The following is a 19,968-nucleotide window of genomic DNA, read 5'->3' on the forward strand; positions in this document are numbered from 1 at the left end:
ATGTTTGCCTAACTTGTGCCTGTGCCCTAGCGTTCGACTCCTCTGTCTCCACCTGGCTGCAGGTGCTCTCTATCCTCCGTTGACTATGCCATTTTACCCTTTTGCTTGTTTGCATTTTGCTCCAGTGGCCCTCAGTCTCCTCTTGCCGTGGCGAGCTCAGCCTGTCGGACCTGTTACCGTCCAGCTGCTGCAACTTAACGCTCCTCATTCTCCACTTTACTGCATTTGCCCTCTTTCCTCTGGACTATTGCTGTGCTTTAATCTCTGGATGATGCTACAGTTGTGTAGTCCACTCCTCCCACTGTGACTCATTCCTCTACTAGCCAAGCGAGCGATATGAATGAAAAAATTCCCGCCGGCCTTGTTTGCCCAAATGTTGGCCGCATTCTCCCTCCCCCCTTTGGTTTCCCCTCCTCACCCTTTTGTCAAACATTTGCACAGGCTGCAGCTCCTCTCGAGCGGAGGTGTTAATAAGTCGCTCTCATATCCATAACAACAGGCTCACTGTAGTGGCATCTCAACCGCACACAAAATGGCAGCTCACTCTCAAGTCAAATATGACGGCTGTGTCATTTTTTGTGAAATTGTCTTTTTCCCAGAATTAAGTTGAGATATTGAATTTTATGGGGAGATTTTTTTATATTACAACCCCCCCCCCCCCCCAAAAAACAGACATCAGTTGACGTGTTCCTTTACGCGAAGTGAACATTGGACTCACACCATCGCTCTCCTTTCCTACCGCCCCCGTGTGGCCACAAAAATACTGCAGTGTTAATCCTGCATATTGCAGTTTTGCTGTATCACTCTTTAACCGCTCTCATATTCAGTCCAAAATGTGATTTTTGTGGCACTTTCACACCAGCTGCAACTGTAACTCGTGTATACAGATTTAGCCCTTTCAGTGTGCTTTCTAGCATGCGAGCAGAGGATGCAGAGCCTGTCTGTTGGCACACACACACACGCACGCACACACAAGCACACGTGCACACAGAGGGAGAGTGTGGTGCTGTGAAAGGTTTGGGCATTTAGGGGGGGATTATGAGAAAGAAAGGGAATCGCGTTTTTTTCTCAGCCAGCCTGTGGCTGCGAGGTATTCCAAGAATGACATTTTAAACACACACACTCAGACTTATGATGTTAATCAAATATTTTCCAGTGCAAACATGACATTTTTCTGTATCACACTTTTTACTCGCATTTTTACAAGACTAACATTGTCGAGCCACAGAGGACAAGAGTGGGCTAACTCCATTTGTCTCATTTATAAATGAAGTGCCAAACTGAACAGAGGAAAATGTTTTTTTCCAAAATTAATGCCAGGCTAAATCACAGTTTACTTCCATTTCCGCACATTTTTGCACTTGCCCTTTTCCTGATTCATCAATGCAACACTGGGCCAGATCACGTTTCCAAGATATGAATTCCCCAGATTTTTTTTGGTGTGCGTCTCCTGCAAAAATGAGTTAGCCCACTCTACAGCGTCACAATTTAGCGCCGTTTTGCTCCCCCCCCTGTTTCTGTTCATGCATGTTCCTCTGAAGCCACGTCTGCGTCTGGCGGGAGCATCTACTCATAGCTCCCTTTCTTCCTTACCATACTTTTTTATTTATTTATTTTACACTGTGTGATTTGCTGGCGCTCAAGGTTATTATTTGCTTCACTGTGCGTCTGCGCTGCACGTTTAATGAAGCCATAAATTAATGAGAGCACATAAAAGCGCTTTTTGTGGCTTGTGCTTTGCTGGAGGTGCAAAATTTCCTTCTTCACTTGACACCCTTGACTCCCGAATGTTATTCCCAGCTTGTTGCACGTTTTTCCTGCTGTTGCATAGGCACCCCCCCAGCCCCATTTCTTTTTTTCAAATTTTTATCTGAGACTTCATCAATCTCCAATAGCCCGCGTGCGTGTCGAAAGCGTCCTGAGCCTCAAGACGATCCTAGCCCACGCTGGAGAAAGCGTCTCTTGTGTCAACACTTGCAAGTTGACAAAAGATGATTGTTTTCCAAGGAGGGGGCGGGGGAGATGCAAAAAAAAAGTGAGCTTGCTCCTCTTGCCAGGAAGTTGTGATAACCGCCGCCAATTTGCCACACTAGAAATAAACTTGACGAGTCTGAATAATTTTTTTAAAAAGGGTTAATTCACACTCAATCAGGCGCAGATAAAAACGAGCTATACGAGCACAACAGACTCCCATAGAATTTATTCATCGTTACTCCCTTTCACCATTTTTTTATGATCACTGCAGCCACATTACACAATAGAAAGTAACTGAAGTTTTTTTTATTTTTTTTTTAATGTAGTGTGCGTTTCTGTACAAGTGTGGCCTTGGTTCCAATTTTAGTATATGCGAAGCCGAAGTGATGATTATGTAGGAGGTGAGTCATGGAAGCAATGAAAGTGACAGATTAAATAGAAAGCCTCACATTTCCAGTGGACATGGCGCTCTTAAATGTCTTACAAAAGAACACAAAAGCACACCACGCACACACCGATGAAATGAGACACTCAAGCCGCTTTGCGCCTTACATAACAGCACCATTCTCTCATCTCACTGTGTTTGTGCGTCTGCGTGTGCCCATGGTGAGGTGTCCATTCGCCGTGTTATTTAATTATCATCCCGGACTGAAATAGATCAGAGCAGTCTGTTTGTTTGTTTTAGATCATAAAAGGAAGCTGTAAAAGCACAGTTTTAAGATCACCGTTATCGCTCACCGCCTCGATGGAGCTAAGGGAGAATTGAGTAGAAAATCGGACAAAAGGGTTTATTTCGGGTCAGGACTGGGAAAAAAAAATGTAAATAAAATTGTTGCATATAGGACAAACAAAATTCATCGCCGGAAGAAGCCGGGAAAAAAAAAAGGTTAATCGAGCATGAACATGGCATTGCATTGAGATTTACTCAAAGATTTAGAGAAACCATAAAACAGAATTAAGAATAGCCCGAATAATACACTTATTTAATGTATCCATATTTTTCTCCCCCCGCCCCAAAAGTATTTATTTAATTACACTTTTATCAGATTTGGGGTCAACAAATGAAGATAAGTTTGAGGTATGCACATTTCGCTAACTTCCTTTTGATAGACAATGTGAAAAATTGGCGCCCAACTAATCTAATCAATTTATGTGTGGAATATTAAATGGAGATCGCACAAAATATTTTACTTTGTAAAGTGTCTTTGGATTGTTTTGAATACTTCAATCCTTTGAAAGGCGGTAGGCAACTGTCCCGTGTCAACACGAAGCAAAACATCGGAGAAATAGTATGCGTGCGGTTCACTGCGTGGAGTTGCCCGCTGTGCGTCTGTTGTGATTGTTGTGTCGCATGACTTTAACGTCAGTCGAAGGCGGCTGCCTCCCACCGGGTCACGCAGAGTTCCCGACCCCCATTTCTCTCGCTTGTTGAGCGTGGAGACGTTTTAGTCTGGACGCGCTCGAGAGCAGACAGCGCCCGGAGGAACTTCCTGCCCCGCATTCCCCCACCGCGATTGCTCCCTTTGACACACTTTCAACGGCGAGCGTCGGAACACGCCTCTTGAAATTGCTTTGTTTTATCATCATTGTCATTCTTAGGTCAAATAAACGACCATTTTTGATAGTGTTCCCAATGTCAAAAACTGAAAAATTGTCTTGGTGGCCAGTTTCACCGCACAATCTGAAACTCTGTCATGTTTCATATCTCTCTCTCATGATTAAACTCCAAAATGTCTCGAGGAACCATGCTTGAAGAGACAGTCCGCCATTTTGTTTCCCATCCACCATTTTAACGATTTCCTCGGATAAGTTCAAAGCCTAACTTGTTTTCAAATTGGAGCCAATTATACGAGACATGTTCCATTGGTCTTTCAAAGATGAACTTGTCCTTCCAAAATGACTCGCAAATTTGGAACAAGCAATTGAACTCTTAATCATTTTTGTTTTTCCCCTCCTAGGTTACTGCCCGAGGCACAAGACGTAACATCCAAGGGGGGCGACATGGAAGCTTTGCCTCTCCCCGGCCAAGTGTACAGCTGCTACGACCTGGATGACACGGATGTGGCCTGGCTGGAACTTGTCAACCAGGAGTTTGCGCAAATGGGTGAGTGTTGGCACTTTTATTTTTGTATTACAGTGAGGGGCGAAATTAAACAACAACATCTTAGCTAGCTTTAGCTCTAGCTTGTTAGCAGTGAATGTAATCCCCCGCTATATCACGCTTCACCCGTTGTGTTCCGCCAGACCTTGTAATTCCCATGATGAATGGGAGATTATTGTAGTCGGGGGGGGGGGGACTATCAGTCAATGATTTTAAAAACTGCAGTGTATAACCTCTATTTAGCGAGCGTTACTGAACATTAGCTGCTCTCCAACCCCAACTCTCATCAGCGCTGCCTGAGCTGGCCGAGCTGACGATGGAGCGCATCCTGGTGGAGCTGGAGCGCTTGTGCGAGGAGAAGATGCAGCAGGCCATCGAAGCGGAGGAAGGCCTGGGCATCGAGTACGACGAAGATGTGGTCTGTGACGTCTGCCGCTCCCCCGAAGGCGAGGACGGCAACGAGATGGTCTTCTGCGACAAGTGCAACGTCTGCGTGCACCAGGTCCCACATTTTTAACAAGTGTAGAACTTACCTTGAGCCAGACAAAGGAGGCGTTCACCTGACTGCCAAGATTTGTCTGCAAATAGCAACTCAGGCTAACATTAGCATTTTAGATAGCCTGATTAGCACAGCTGGCTAACTTCTCTCTCTCTCTCTCTCTCTCTCTGTTTTGGTAGGCCTGCTACGGCATCCTGAAGGTCCCGCAGGGCAACTGGCTTTGTCGGATGTGCGCCCTGGGCGTACAGCCCAAGTGTCTGCTCTGCCCCAAGCGGGGCGGCGCACTCAAGCCCACCCGCAGTGGAACCAAGTGGGTCCACGTCAGCTGTGCCTTATGGATACCTGAAGTAAGGCTCATAACTGCTCCTACTACTACTCTAGCTATTTGCTCAAAATAAACACACATGCTAATGTTAGCATGGCTTGTTCCTGTGCTGGAACATTGCGGTTTTATGTACTCTGGAACCTGCACTGTTCCATTCATTTTTGCTGCGAGCTCTAAGTGTGTTAGTTCCTATACATCTTGAGTCGATATTTACCAGGGCTGTCATTAACTAATCTTTTAAGAATCGATAATCCTATTGATTATTCCATCGATTACTCTAGTAACTGAATCCCAAAACACAAAAGTGGTCAAACATTGACTCCAGTTGTCACAAATATAGTTTTAAAGGATTCATTTGTCGACCAATTTTTGTGGTTGACTTAACCGAGTTGGACATTTTTTTTCTCCCTGGCGCCGATGTGTGTGTGTGTCATCCCTGATAAGTAGAATTTGACCCATTTGTGTGGATGCTTGAAGAAGAGTGGTTGCGCGTGTGTGTGTGTGTGCGCACGTTTGTTTGTGTGTAAATCAGCCTTTAATTCCAACAGAGTTCTCACTTAAATGCCCGCACACACACACACACACACAAATTGACGAAACACGTACACACACTCAAGCTTAGCTTCGAGCATCTCTATTAATGCAATTTTTATGAGGTTTTTCCTGTTTTCCTGCTGGGAAAGACACGCAAACAACGCTGCAGCCTCTGGGTCAATGTAACTCACCTCAATTTGTGTGTGTGCGGGGGGGGGGGTGTCTGTGACACATCAGGGTCAATTAACAGACCGATCAATTAGTCGCAGCACAATTGTCTGTCATGGATTGGCACAGTGACCAACAAGGGGGGGGGGGGGGGTGGATAACAATGCAGTATTATGATGAAGTAGAACGTGTAGCTGTTGTGTTTCAAGTCCCCCAAATTGTGTGCTAGGTGAGTATAGGCTGTCCGGAGAAGATGGAGCCCATCACCAAGGTGTCCCACATTCCCGCCAGCCGATGGGCTCTGTCTTGTAGCCTGTGTCGAGAGCACACCGGAACATGCATCCAGGTACTGCTGGCTTAAGTTTTTCGGCGCAGCGTGAAATTTGGTCTGCATGTATGTGATGAGTGTGCCCACCAAAAAAAGTCTTGGGAGCTCTGCCTGAGAGACACGGGGAGTCTGCCCTGTTGGTTTGAAGTGACCATTTCAGAGTCTTATACATTGTAATGGATTTTTTTTTTTTTTGGTGGGGGGGACAATTCAGCCCCTGAAACCAGTTTCAACAACATGAAATTTGGTAGGCATGTCTAATCATGATTAGACATTCCGTTTTGGTTTGACCTGGCCATTTTAGGGTCAATTTGGACACATCTACAGGTCCTCATGAGACACAGACAATTTTTGACAATCTAAAAGATGCTAAATTGTCAACTATTTTAATTTTACGTAACAGTGAAACTTGATGACGTGCCATAAAACACAAAACTTTTTCCATTCCACAAGTTCAGAACTTGACCGACCATTCTTGTGTTTGATGGATGCGAGGAATCTAGAGGGAATAACTGAGGTTCTTTCCTGGTTCCTCTTTCCAAACAGTGTTCGATGCCCTCATGTATTGTGGCCTTCCACGTGACGTGCGCCTTCGACCACGGTCTGGAAATGAGGACCATCCTTGCCGAGAACGACGAGGTCCGCTTCAAGTCCTTCTGTCTGGAGCACAGCGGCGGCGGCGCGGCTCGACCCGAGTGGACCGCTGAGTTCCCAGAGCCCAGATCAGTACCGTATTCGGTGTCGGAGAGGGCCGAGCGGGACCAGCTGGAACGGGACAAGGTGAGCCAGCGCAAGCAGAAGCTCCAGGAGCTGGAGGACGAGTTCTATCGACTGGTGGATCCCGGAGAGGTGGCGGAGAACATGGCACTACCTGTCACACAGGTACTTGGAGAACCGTAACCTTTTGATTTTGTCGACAGAAGTAAAACTGGTCCACGGTTTAGGGGGCTTGTATTTTTATTATCTCCATCGAAAGAGAAGTGATGTGGGAGGAGGTAGAAATATTTTGGAAAAATGAGGGGAAGCTTTCCGATCTCATTTCCTGGAGACGTCTACTAAAGATGACGTCACGTCATTGCCGCACGTAATAAATGAAGTGCCTGCGTGGCGGAGTTATCACCACACACGTCAACTTTATGATTCATGTTTGAAGTGGGATTAAAATAAAATAAAAATACCCCCCCCCCCCCCCTTAGGTGGACTTCCTGTACCAGTTCTGGAAATTGAAAAGGAAGGCCAACTTCAACCAGCCCCTGGTGACTCTAAAACGAGACGAGGTGGACAACCTGGCCCAGCAGGAGCAGGACGTCCTCTACCGCCGGCTCAAGCTTTTCACGCACCTCCGACAAGACTTGGAGAGGGTGAGTGGGGTGGAAACACTCAATTCTGACAGGCAGCAATGCATCCCGTTAAACAAGGTTGGTGTCACGGTAGAGCCGCCATTTACTCGCCTGCGCCTTTCAGACAAGACTTCGGCGTTTGTAAGGGGGCTGCGACTAGAGTGGGGAAGCTCTCCCAGACGTATCTCATCATCTTAATACCCAAAGCTGAAGTAACTGTGTGAACACCCCGATGCCGTTAATATAGAACAGTGACGGCAGAAAAAATGCGTCTTCTACAGGCAACGAAATAGCCTCAGCAGGTTGACTTCAGAAGTGTCGAAGTGGTGATTTGCAGTCTATATCGATCTTTTCTGTAACGCTTTCTTACCTCTTGTGGCGATAACGTGCTCAATAGCTTCCCAGAAGGCAGCGAGACTTCAACAAGTGCTCTCCAGTGTCTCCTTTCACGTCATCGCCAAGATTAACTCCGCTCAGGTTCATCACAGCCACGTCGCCTGCAAATCAATCTATCGATTCACAGCTGCCCTCGCGAACCGGTGCTCTCCCCGGCCCACGCCGCCTGTTATGGACGCCTTACGCGTTGTTTATCCCGTCGATATGAGCCGACGGGGCAGCGGTTTGGAGGCCAGGGAGCAAATCCACATGTAAATAACGCTAAGGAATAATAAATCGCAGTGGATCAGATGAGCATTTGTGGAAAGGTGATGAAAGAATTCATGCAAAATGGAACCGACGTAGCTCATGTTAGCATCACGGCACTACAATTACAAGTAAAATTGACTGAATAAAATCTCAACACCCCCCCCCCCCCCACCGCAAAAAAATCTTATTTCCAACTTTGAATCATTTCTTTTTTTTTTTTTACACCTGAGCTCACGTTAGCATCGAGCTAGTATCAGCAAGTCTTGGTACCAAGTCTGCACACACCATTTCTCTTCGCTTGTCGTCTTTTTTTTCCCTCTCCATCCTTCACCTTGTCTCTTCTTTGCCCTGAAGAGCATCTGTTAGCATGAAAGTGTTGCATGTCATGTGTGCGTGTGTGTGTATTGCCACAAGAGAGGTTTCCAATCAACTCTGATTTGCTGGCAAATTGAAAAATCCCTTCCATTTAGCAGCCGTGTGTGTCTGTGTGTGTGTGTGTGTGTGTGTGTTTCTGGGGGCTCATGTCACCCTGGATTACTCCCCCCGCCCCCCCCCCCTCTCTCTTTCCTCCACTCTTGGTCTTTGAAGCGCTGCCAGTGTAACGAATTACTGCGTAATGTCCCTGAAAACATCGGTGAGCTTTTTCGCCGAGTCGGCACTCTGCTCCCGAGTGGTTGACGAGAGTCGTCGCTTCGAGTCTTATCGGTGTCGCTAGCGCGACGGCTAACGGCGACTGTCAAAACAATTCAAGAACGGAGGGAATTACTGTTGTTTGTGGGCCGTTGGAGGCTAATGCATCTCGTTGGCTGACTGACCGCCTTTTCTCCATTAGACTCCCGAGACAAACTCGACTTGCTCATACGCGAACGCCATTCGTATCCATTTGCGTCCGTCTTGTCACGGCTTATAATATTTGATATTTTCTCTGAAATTGACTTTTGTTATTCATGCCGTTGATAGCTCGATATAACCATTTCCGAATCACATATATTGATTATATTATATTTCTATATTATATTGCGTCCTTTTACAAGCCTGACAGAGAGGGCCACTCTTTTATGATGTATTTTAGCCACAGGGGAAAAAAAATAAGACTGTAAGGGGAAAGAGAAGCCAGATGACAGTTGAGTTGATTTCTCTGGTGGGTAAATGTATTAGTGAGGCCTATCTCGCATCTTCATGTCTGCCATCAACTGTCTTGTTATGTAACTTCCTCGGGTTCAGGCAGAGGACAAGGCAAGCGGGGGGGGGGGGGGGGGGGTATTCAATGACTCAGCCCTGCTCTCACACAGAAGTACAGTGAAACGGCTCACCCGAGGGCTTTGGAGCTGCGGGGCGGTCCGCAGACGGGCCCACCCCGTTGGACTGGCATCAATGCGGCTCGCAGCGTGCAGCGCCGTTCCAAACACCAACACCCCTCGGCCCCTAAAACACGTACACAACAAATGTGTGTTTTGGCTCTCAAGTCAATCTGACATCATCCGCCGTGTAACACTTGTCGTGAAAAATTCCCAGAGGTGAGAACAGTGGAAATAAGAACACGGGGAATAAATATTTTTCCATCGGTGAAAACTGCAACATAGACCGCCCATGTCATTTTTTTTAATGTACTGTATGTATATTATATACAGTGTCACATTTCCCATGACCATATTCCCAAATAAATAGATTAAAATATTTTTGTGTTATTTAAAAAAAAAAAAAGTAGTAATTTTCAGTGGAACATTTCTTCGGTTCAGTGTCAGCACTTGAGCAGTCACACACAATATTTTTGCAGAAATTACATTCTCCACTTAATATTAGTTATAAGTCCTTAGGCATATTAAAATATGGTATGATAATAAGCTAAGCCAGTGGTGCTCGTATAACATCTTTTATTCAGCCTCCGTTCCACCCTGCCCCACTTCCCACATGTTAGACTGCGGCAAGGCTACGCAGGACTGTAACGGTAACCCTCATCAATTTCTCTCACCTGTTTTTATTACTACCTCCTCCTCATCCTCCTCCTCCTCCTTCCCTGACGCCATCCCGCGAGCTGCCCCTCCGATACCGCGATGAAATAAAAATGAGGCTGCATATAAATATTTATTGCCGCTTGTGTGTTTCCATGGCCTCGGCGGAGATAAATAATTCACGGCCAGTCAAACCCTAAATTCGCACGGCTTTGATAAGACAATAGAGGGGTTGGGGGGGTGGGGGGTGCACGCTCACGCTAGTAAACGCGCGGGGGGGTTGACACGGGTAGCGTGTTGCTCTGCTACAGCCGCGTGTAAACATGCATGAGAAGAAATGTTGCAGTCTAACCTGCAGCCTTGAGTGTTTTGCCGCAAGTGTGCATCAGTCACTACAGTGACAGATATTCAAAAGCTTTTTTTTTTTTTTAATTCTTATTAATTGACAAAAGGAAAAATAAGGACATGTTTGCTTTGTAGTTTTAGTCGGTTTTACAAAAGTGAATTTTGCCCCAGCAAAAAAACAAAACAAAACAAAAAAAACCCAACAACGACAATAAACCAGTCAAAACAACAGTGTGGGCTGCCAAATTGTTATTTCAATAAAAGCCCTGCGGATGCCCGCAGTGTCACACACCGCTGCATCACTCAATTTAATTCACTTTGCTGCACAAACGCCACCAAACAAAAACTCCTTCAAGTGACTGAAAAGTCAGCAGTGTCGGTTCCAGCCAGGCGTTTTCTGCATTGAGACGTCATTTTGAATGCAGATGTTTGTGCGATGATGTCTGGCTTTTTCGAGGCGGCTGTGTGACGGACGGCCGATGTGACAAATGACTTGTTGATGCTCTCACTGGCGGTGTTCTCTTTTGGGAACATTCCATCTTTGTTTAAACGCCGGCTGTCCGTGCGGTGCCAATTCGAGATCAATAGTGGTGATATTTCAATGGTTCGGGGCCAGTGCACACGGTCGATTGGGACCCAGCACTGACTTGAAACGATGTCTCGTATGCGTGGCAGTTGGACAAAATCTCTTGTACGAGTTTGCTTTTGAAGGACCCTTGAAAATAACCAAAATGGGCCAGAAAAGGGTGGCTTGAAACCAAAACGGGCAGTTGAAGGACCCATGGAAATTGTTAAAATGGCCTTGAGGGAGCCAAACTTGGGAGCAGACTTCCGGTGGCTTTTCGGTTTGCATTTTGGGACTTTTTTTTTTTTTGGTGGGCTTACTGATGGTTGCCATGTCAATTGAATTTCACGAGCCTAAGATTCTGTCTTGGGGGGCTGAAATTCCAAAACGACTCTGCCTTTAAGGTCCCACGGAAACAGCTAAAAGGTCAGCTTCAAAGCAAAGAGGCAGACTTTCCACAGCCTTGTCAAGCATATGCCCCCTTGAGACTTTTTTTGTCGGTCTACTTATGAGAAACGTGTCTATTAAATTTTAACTTCATTGGGGATACTGCCCTCAAAGGCTGAATTTTCGAAAAATGATTACTTGGCATGCAGAGAATGAACGAGAAAGAAGTTGGAAAGCAAACAAATGATTGCCCTCCTGCCCCGTTACGTATCCTGTTTTGCTTGCTGATAGACGCGCACACTTTCGCACGCATTAGCAGTCTAATCGACAGGTTGCGCACATTGTATCCCGCTTGAGAAGCTATTATTGTCCGTCGTGCGCTCGCTCGCGGGGGATAGTGCAGACCGGATAGGCCGAGCAGACCAATCAATCAAGATCAGCTCGCAGCCAACACACACACACACACACACAAAGTGGTCAGAGACACATAATAATCGAGTTAGTGTCGTACAACCCAGCTGGCCGGTGTCCAGTTTTTCACGCGTTAGCTGCAAGTGTTCTGGCCGGCATCCAGAGCTTAAAATGAACGACTCTAGCGCCCAGATGCTACAGTTTCAAAGCTAAGGCTAACACGCTGTTTGACAAGTCGACTCAACTAGTCTGCATTGACGTATAAAGCTCGTTCTTGTAACTTAGAAGTGCAAGATGAGAGTCTTTTCCTTTTTTTTATGTATTTCTTTTTTTACTATGTCGTATTCGTCTGCTTCCAGGTGCGTAACCTGTGCTACATGGTGACACGGCGGGAGAAGATGAAGCACAGCCTATGCGACCTCCAGGAGAAGATCTTCCATATGCAGATACAGCTACTGGAAGAGGACATGGCCGGAGGTAAAACACATCGATGAAGACATCTGTCTTTGTGGAGTACCGCAGGGTGTGCTTCTAAGTCCTGTGCATTGTCATTCGCTTGGAGGGTTTTTTTTGTTAGTTTTTTTTGCGTTGTCTTTTACTGGTTTTGCGTTCTACTGCCTTTGTTATTCATTCATTTTTTTACTGTTTGTTGTATGAATTATTTTTGCCCCATGTACAGCATTTGGGATACAGCGATGGTTGGTTTAAAGTGCTGTAGAAATACAGTTGAGTTGAGTAAAAGTAATAGGAAGGGAATACAGCGTACTTTTCAGAAGGCCTGCTCCTATCTAATTTGATTGTGTCATGTATATTGTGTCACATTCAAATTTCTTGAAATTTTGAATTTTAAGGTTTTCTTGAGCTAAGATCCATGATGATCAAACTGATAATACACACTTTTTTACTGTGTGTGTGTGTGGTGTGAATCAGTTGCACGTTTTAAATTGAACCTACCGAAATAAATGACGTTTTCTACAATATTCCAATCTATTGAGTAGCACCTGTCGATCCTGACAAGAACCCTATTGAATTATTTGGAGTGGTACCCGACACAAAATGGGCACTGTCATCAGACACAGTTTTCTAGGCCACACACACACACGCATGCAAGAGTATGAGTATTGTTATGCAGGAAGTGCAGCACATTTACATTCCAACTGTGACGAGCTGACAGCGGTTAGTTTTGGTCTCTCTGATCTGCTCTCGCCTGATGTGTGTGTGTGTGCGTGTGTGTGTGTGTGTATCGGGCTACGACAAAGGCAGCCAAAATGAGGAAGGAGAGGGTTGAGAAGGTTTATGGGACGGCAGTCTGAGTAAAGATAAGAGAGGGTTGAGGGAGTGATGAAGAAAAGCTAATGAGCCCAGGTATGAAATAGGACACACACACACACACAAACACACAATTATGCTGCAGTTGAGTGCATCTGGAAAGCGAGGTCATTAATCATTCTGCATAACGTGTATCTCCCGCACAGCGAGAGAAAGGTGAGAGGTCCTCTGAGCATAAATACAAAAAGTAATAAGAATTAAAGCAGCTGCGAGTAAACAGTCTGAAAGAAACCAAAGTGTCAGCAGGGGAGCTATTGCATGAATGGAATGGCCGGAATGATCTTGAAACGGCTGCTTCTTGCCAAAGTGCTGGGGCTTCTTGTGGTTTTTTGGAGGGGGGGGGTGGCTTTTGAGACTTTTGTGTGGGTCTATTTGTGATAGACATGGCAACCAAATCCCACGTTGCTCAGTGAAAGTGTTTTTTAATATAAACTTGTCGAACAAGATTGTCATCGAAAGACCCCTCGATGTCAACCAAAATTGGTTGCTTCACACCCAAATACCAGACCTCCCCTGACTTTTCAGGCATGGCTTTTTTTTTTTTTGGTGGCTCTTCTCGTGATCAACCTGCCTACCAAATTTCACCTTATGAGGTGAAACTGACCCTGCGGTCTGGATTCTCTAAGCAGCCCAGGGGGTGGTGAGATTTTAGGCAGTCACCCCCCCCCCCCCCCCCCGCGAGCCCAACCGAAAACTCGTTCACCAGGTTGAACACAGCTGCAAATCTTTGAGGATAAGGAAGCCCTCAAAATTGAGATTTATATGACCTAAGATCGAGGGCCTGCACACCGCTTGCTCGGGCCTTGAATAATGCCCATAATAGCTTGTAAAACGGTGTTTTAAAGCACTGCTGATGGAGCTGGATCTGTGCGCCGATTACAAGCTGCAGGGGGGGAATCTTCCACTCTTGTCCTTGAAAACCCCAAAACATCTTCTTTTTTTTTTTTTGCCCCCCTCCTGCTGAGCTGCAATGCACACAAAAGGAAAAAAAATCAGATTAGGGAAATAAAAAAAATGGGGAACACGGTGGCAAAATTCTGTTGCGGAAGATTAGAAACTGTCACAATGGTGAAAAAAAAAAAAAGAAGAAAATATCTCTGGACTTGATGAAGCAGCATGTGGCTCAGGGTTATTATCATACACTTTGATCAAGGTGAACAATCGCATGATTTTAAATCACGCCTGCTACCAAGAAAGGTGCTACCTGAATGCTGCCAGTAGTAACGGGACCCTGCAAACATTTACGATGAACTCATAGAGGGAGGTGGGGGGGGCGAACTAAATACCTTGATAACATTTACTTGTGTCTCCCCCGCAGAGAGAGCCCAGAAGGGAGGAGGAGGAGGAGGAGGAGGAAAGAGGAAGCAGAGTGCAGGGAAGGAGAGCGGCAGGAAGAGTAGCCCTGACAAGAGAAAGGAGAGATGGGAGTCAGACAGTAACTCGCTGCTTAAAGAGCTAGGTACACTCCACGACTGGATTGTCTGTGGTCCGATTATTTGAACGCTGTGCCGCCTTGCGCGCCTTCTGATCCCCGAGGCACATCGCTCCGGGACTCTCAAAACAAACGACATTCTGTCAATTTTCAGTCATTTCTTATTTGTCCCGATGTACGGTTGCCTAAAAACACGCGTCACATCATTTCCATGGCGCTGTGTTTACCTTCCTGCTCGTTTTTCCGCCCCCCCCCCCCCCTCGCTTCTCCTGCAGAGGCATGCTGCGTCATGGAAACAAATGCGCGGTGTTTATGTGCATGGGTTTGTGTGTGGCGGCTCAGTGGTGTCCCAGCCACCCAAATAGCACCTCCTGCTGTCCTACTTGGCACATCATCCCTGAAGCTTGACACAGCCCGGGAGTCGAATTGGCTCCACCTTTTTTGATATGAAACCTTGTGTTTGCTTTCTGCAGGTTTGTCCAAGTCCTTCCCGTTGGACAACTCGTTGTTTGACAGCTGGCTGGCTCAGTCTGTGCAGATCACAGCCGATGACACGCTCAGCAAGTGGGCTCTGGGTTCACAACACGGGGACAAAAGCGGCAGCCTGCTCTCTGACCAGGTAACAGTCCGAAAGGATCCTCAGCCTTTTCGGAGGCTCCAAGTTAAAGCAAAAAAAAAAAAAAAAAAAAACCCCAAAATCTGCATTTCGGCCCCTTAAGCCATTTTCCCTTAAGAACATGAAATTTCCTCGGCATGTCTCTCACGAGTAGACCCACGGAAAAGTCTCAAGATCCCATGCCCGAAAAGACAGGAAGTGTGCCATTTTCATTTTTACAACCCCGCTAAATTTCCCAACTCGCTGCTTGTCCTGCAGCTCCTGCAGGGCGAGGAGAGCTTGCTCAATCTGATGATGGAAAACTCCATGGAGTCCGCGTGGAAGACGCCCCATCTGGGTCGCAAATCCCGAGGCAGCTGCAAGCCCCGCCCCCGCGGACACTCGCCCTCCTCTGGCGCCGCGCCGCCGCCGCCGCGGATGCTTCTGTGCGCCGGCTCGGGGTCCTGCGCCTCCGCCGTTAAGGGCGCCTGGGCGGGCGCCAGGGCGGAGGAAAAGCACAGCTCCCGCAAGGGGTCCCGAGGTTCCTCCAGGGTCCTTCACCACCACCACCTCCACCGTCACCACACCAGGAGCTCCGACCTGCAGCCGCCCATCTCCAAAATGGACTCCTGCCACATCTCGGAGGACGGCGGGCCGTGGGACGGCGGCGGCATCACGTCGAGGCCGCCGCCCGCTGCGCCGTCCCCGCGGCTACGCGTGTCCCGCCAAGTGAAATCTCGAGGGCGAGCCGGTGGTGGAGGGGCGTCCGAGGCCAAGGACCAGCGTTTGCTCCATGGCGACGGCTACTTTTCGGACGGAGAGCAAAGTGACTTGGACACGCGTCCCGGCGGGGCGCGCAAGCTCCACCTGCCCCAGTTGCATTCCGGGAACGAGGACCTGCTGAGGCGGAGCGTCATGGCGTCCTAAGGACCCTGAACGCACCGTATACATGTTAGCGCTCTCCCTAGCCCACTCGCTCCACCTGTGCCCTGAGCATTCTTTGAATGTAGCCACTAGCCTCCTCGCGTCTCACCGCTAAGTTCCGAACGGAAATAGGAAGCAGACGTCTGATTTTTTTTTTCTCTCCGATTTCTGCGCGTTAAAAGACTTTGTTGTCGACATCTTTGGGGCATTCTTCTAAATATCTTTACCGAGGCTGGTTTCAGGGTCTTCTTCGAATAGCAAGTGGTGTCGGAAAGCACAACTAGCGAGCAAGTAGCGTTATAAACACAGAAAAAAGAAGCTTGGTCATTTCCAGATCGAAGAGCAGTTGTAGTTGGAAAGAAGAAAAAAAGACCATACAAAAACATTCTTCCTTATTCAAAATTCCGTTTGTTTGCCTGAAATAAATTCTGTGCCTTCTGTCGCACCCCTCTCCCCCCAAAGAAACCCCCAAGCCAAACAATCGCCAACCAATCAGCTGTCACCCAATCCAATTTGTAACAATCAATGCGAATGTGTCACCTTACTTAATCATTTTTTAGAGTGCCTGAACAAAGGATGTACGGACAAAGTTTTGTTTTTGTTTTTTTCACCATCAGAGGTGTTTTCAACATCGTGCAGTGCCAGTTAACAGCCTCTAGAGGGCAGCATTTAGGACGTCCGACTTCCTGTTCCATTTACTTTTGCCGACGGATGACGTGGCTCGGCGAACGAGGCTGAACTGTCACAACGTTGGCCGGCAATTTGTGCGTTTGAGAAAAAAGAAAACATTTCTGTTTTTGTACTGAAGGACGTCTGCGGTTATCTCAGGGGTTTTAAGAAAAAAAAATGGTTTAAAAACAAAAAAAGAAAAAGTAATGTCTTGATAACTCGACCAACAATTAATTTTTTTTGCGAAATTAAATGATTCCGCTAGCGACCGCTAACGTATCTATCTGAATAAATATATATATATACTGTATACATATCTACTTTGTATGTGTGTGCGCGCATATATATATATATATATATATATATATATATATATATATATATATATATATATATATATATATATATATATATATGTGTGTGTGTATGCACACACACATACATATAAAAACGACACCTGTATGTCGAGATTGAGAAACTTCCATGTTTGGACGACTACTGAGCACTCGGTGTGGTCACTTGATCATAATGCCGGGACCAATCGTGCATGGGCCCACTTTTTTATGCCCTGCCGGGTTTTTTTTGTTTTTGTTTTTTTGCGTGTGTCGCTCCGCTAATACGACGATTTCAAAACGCCGCGTTGCTGCTGAACTGATCACACAGTCACTTAAAGCAGGTTTGGTGTAACAGGGTTTGATGATGCGACCAGACGTCAGCTATCAAGTGTATGCGCTCCACACGCTCCCGTACGCGCTCCAAGTGCGGTCCCGAAACTCCCGAATGCGATCCCGCTGCTCCTGTATGTGTGCGCAACACTCATTGATGTGCTCGTGATACTCCCGTATGCATCGCCGACGCTCCCGTATGTGTTCCTGAAAGCTCTCGAATGCGCACCCGACACTCCTCTATGCACTCCTTTCGAGAGGAGGCTGTTACTATGATTATTAATATCATTATTCCTGCTGGCTATGACAATGACAACCGTTGACGTTTTCCGTGTTCCTTCCAAGTAGACAGCAAAGATCGTAGCACGTAGTAGTGAAGCGGCGCGGTGGAGTAGGCGCTCGATGTACTCGAATTTTAACAGCCACGCCTTCTCCTTAGTGTAGACAAACCGCTATGATACCATATTTACAGTGTGGCGAACACGCCCTTTCCTTCCTCGCTTCCTAGCCAAATGTAGAGCAGGGGTTCTTTGCCTCCTGTGTTGAGTGGATGCTAAGCTAATTCTCGTGCGCTACTTTGGACTCGCTGTCGGCTGTGAAGTACACATCGTATTCCAATTTTTAAAAATGTTTTTTCTTTCATTTTTATGTATATTTCCCTCAAGGGATTCCGGTCATGTGTTTTTAAACACCGAAATGTCAGACCACATGAAAACACATTCAACCGGTAGCACTGTAGCCTGAAGAAAGTTAGAGGAATAGACATGAGAATGCCGAAGGAGTTGAACTACATTTGGACTGTTAAATGAATTGATGGCACTTATGAATACAGTATACGATTTCAACTTCACCCTGTTATCGGCAGCATTTTACAGCAAAGCATCGACACCCGGGCTGAAATGCTAACTTCATTGCTAGCTTGTAAAAGACAACCGGTTTCAAGTTAGTGTCTCACTCACACCCCCTTCCCCCTACTGGCACAAAGTGGTATTACAAGTTAATTTGCCTTTGACTTCTGCATAATCTTACCTTTAATCAACTCAATTTTTCAGGTTTTAAAGCAGAGCATTCCATGCCGTTTATCCCAAGAGTGCTTTTACACTGGCACTCTTGAGTTTGCTTTAATCCAGTTGGTCCACAGCAGTTAGTAGGTTGTCATACACGTGTAATAGTTTCTGCCTTGTTTTGTTTGGGAAAGAAGATAATACGCATTTGGCTATTTGCTGGTGTAATTTAGCCATGTTTAGCTTGTCCACGTAGTTATTAAATTGAATTGAATACAACTTTATTGTCAAATGTTAGTCATTTAAAAAAAAAACGCTCTCGAAAAATCCAACTTCCTGTAACACTCTTGTGACCAATCAAAGAAGAGAGCAGCATCAGAATGTGGTCTCGTACACTCTTGAGTTTTTGTGAACCAAACCCTGGGGGGGTCACGGACCAAGTTACAAACCCATCAATTGATTCAGGGCAGAAAAGGCCGACTATGGGTGTGAAAGCACCTCAATTAAACACTTAAAGTAGCACTTAACTCTCCTGTGACATTTGTTTCTCAGGATCGGTGATATTGTTCCTGGGTCATTTTGACCCAGGGCGTGTTTGATTAATCATAAATGGATAAACCAAATGGAAAAAAACGAATTGTATCAATTGTATTTATTAGTTTGGATATTTTTTTTGCCATGTAATGGGTCAATTTGACCCAGAGTGGTGTTTCATGATCCTAAAGTGTGAGAAATTAGCAATCTTAATATCTCCATTATGAGCCTTTGCATTACAAACCTGTGAAATTGTATCTGTTCATAACATTTCGAAGCCAACCAGAAGACGTTTCCAAAGAAACAACTCCTTTTTGGGTTTAAAATGGGTCAATTTGACCCAGAACAGAACAGGAGGGTTTTTAAATGTTTTCTAAGCACTTATTGGCTTAAATCGGGCAAATTTTCTCTTTGTGTTCATTTAAAGCATCATCCTCACCAGCACCAGATTGAGTCCAGATTATGTTTAGACTGGGTGTGAATCTGGATCAGAATCTAAGAAAGAAAAAAAAACCTCAATCTTCCGCTGCATCAAAAGTTTCTTTTGTCCAACACGTGAATATGAATGTCGCAGGGGTTTTATCCTTCTGTCCTCTTTTTGTTTTGAAAGAATGTTGTGCCATTTGTGAATAGCAAAGAACTATCAAACATATATGAGAAGAAGAAAAAGCTATTTTAAATTATTTTTTATTTTTCTCTGGCATTTTGTTTTGCTATATTTATTTTCTTGTATTAGAATCTTCTTTGTAGAAGGGAGGGACAAAAACAAACAAAACGTGTATTTTTCCTTAGCGCGAGAAGCCTATTTTCTTCCTTTTTGTACAATTTGGATGTTTGGGGCGAAACCTTGACAAGCAATATGATGATGTCCTTCCTCTGTGACTGTATATCTGCATGCTTTTTTTGTGTGTTGCCTTAACCACGGCTGCCGATTCCCCCAGCCCCCCCCCCCCCACACACACACACACACATACACACAAACCTCTTATCCGGTGGTGTCCCACCCAGTCTGGTCCAGTGCAGTCCAATAAAAGCAGTGCTTTCTGTGTACCCCCAGGACGGCTGCATTCGACTTCTTCCGCACCATACTCATCCAAGCACACCTTTGCGGACGTGCATGACTTCATATGTTGGTGTACGACGTTCACGCTTAAAGGAGAAAGTGTATGCGAACCGCGGACGTGCGCCGTATGAGTCAACAAAGAAGTCATTTCTGTTTTTGTTTCACTTGGTTGCCATCCA

At 45.9% G+C, this 19,968-nt stretch overlaps 1 protein-coding gene across 5 annotated transcripts in view; it reads left to right on the forward strand.

Annotated features, from left to right (window-relative positions):
• The window catches only part of jade2 (jade family PHD finger 2), a 37,234-nt gene extending 17,452 nt beyond the window's left edge, over positions 1–19,782 (forward strand). For 3 of the 5 annotated variants that reach the window (XM_086130405.1, XM_086130408.1, XM_086130407.1), the window contains 10 exons: positions 3,933–4,078; positions 4,366–4,577; positions 4,754–4,921; positions 5,831–5,947; positions 6,476–6,811; positions 7,126–7,290; positions 11,934–12,051; positions 14,222–14,362; positions 14,809–14,954; positions 15,210–19,782. In XM_086130405.1, coding sequence (XP_085986531.1) covers positions 3,933–4,078; positions 4,366–4,577; positions 4,754–4,921; positions 5,831–5,947; positions 6,476–6,811; positions 7,126–7,290; positions 11,934–12,051; positions 14,222–14,362; positions 14,809–14,954; positions 15,210–15,857 — 2,197 coding nt within the window. In that variant the 3' untranslated portion in view covers positions 15,858–19,782. The remainder of the gene's footprint in view (positions 1–3,932; positions 4,079–4,365; positions 4,578–4,753; positions 4,922–5,830; positions 5,948–6,475; positions 6,812–7,125; positions 7,291–11,933; positions 12,052–14,221; positions 14,363–14,808; positions 14,955–15,209) is intronic. The other 2 variants (XM_086130409.1, XM_086130410.1) reach the window with 1 other exon arrangement.
• Positions 19,783–19,968: the final 186 nt, after the last annotated feature.

This window comes from Hippocampus guttulatus, chromosome 15 (genome assembly GCF_054856545.1).
Source record: "Hippocampus guttulatus isolate MCC_2025c chromosome 15, RoL_Hgut_1.0, whole genome shotgun sequence".
In the NCBI taxonomy this organism is placed as follows: domain Eukaryota; kingdom Metazoa; phylum Chordata; class Actinopteri; order Syngnathiformes; family Syngnathidae; genus Hippocampus; species Hippocampus guttulatus.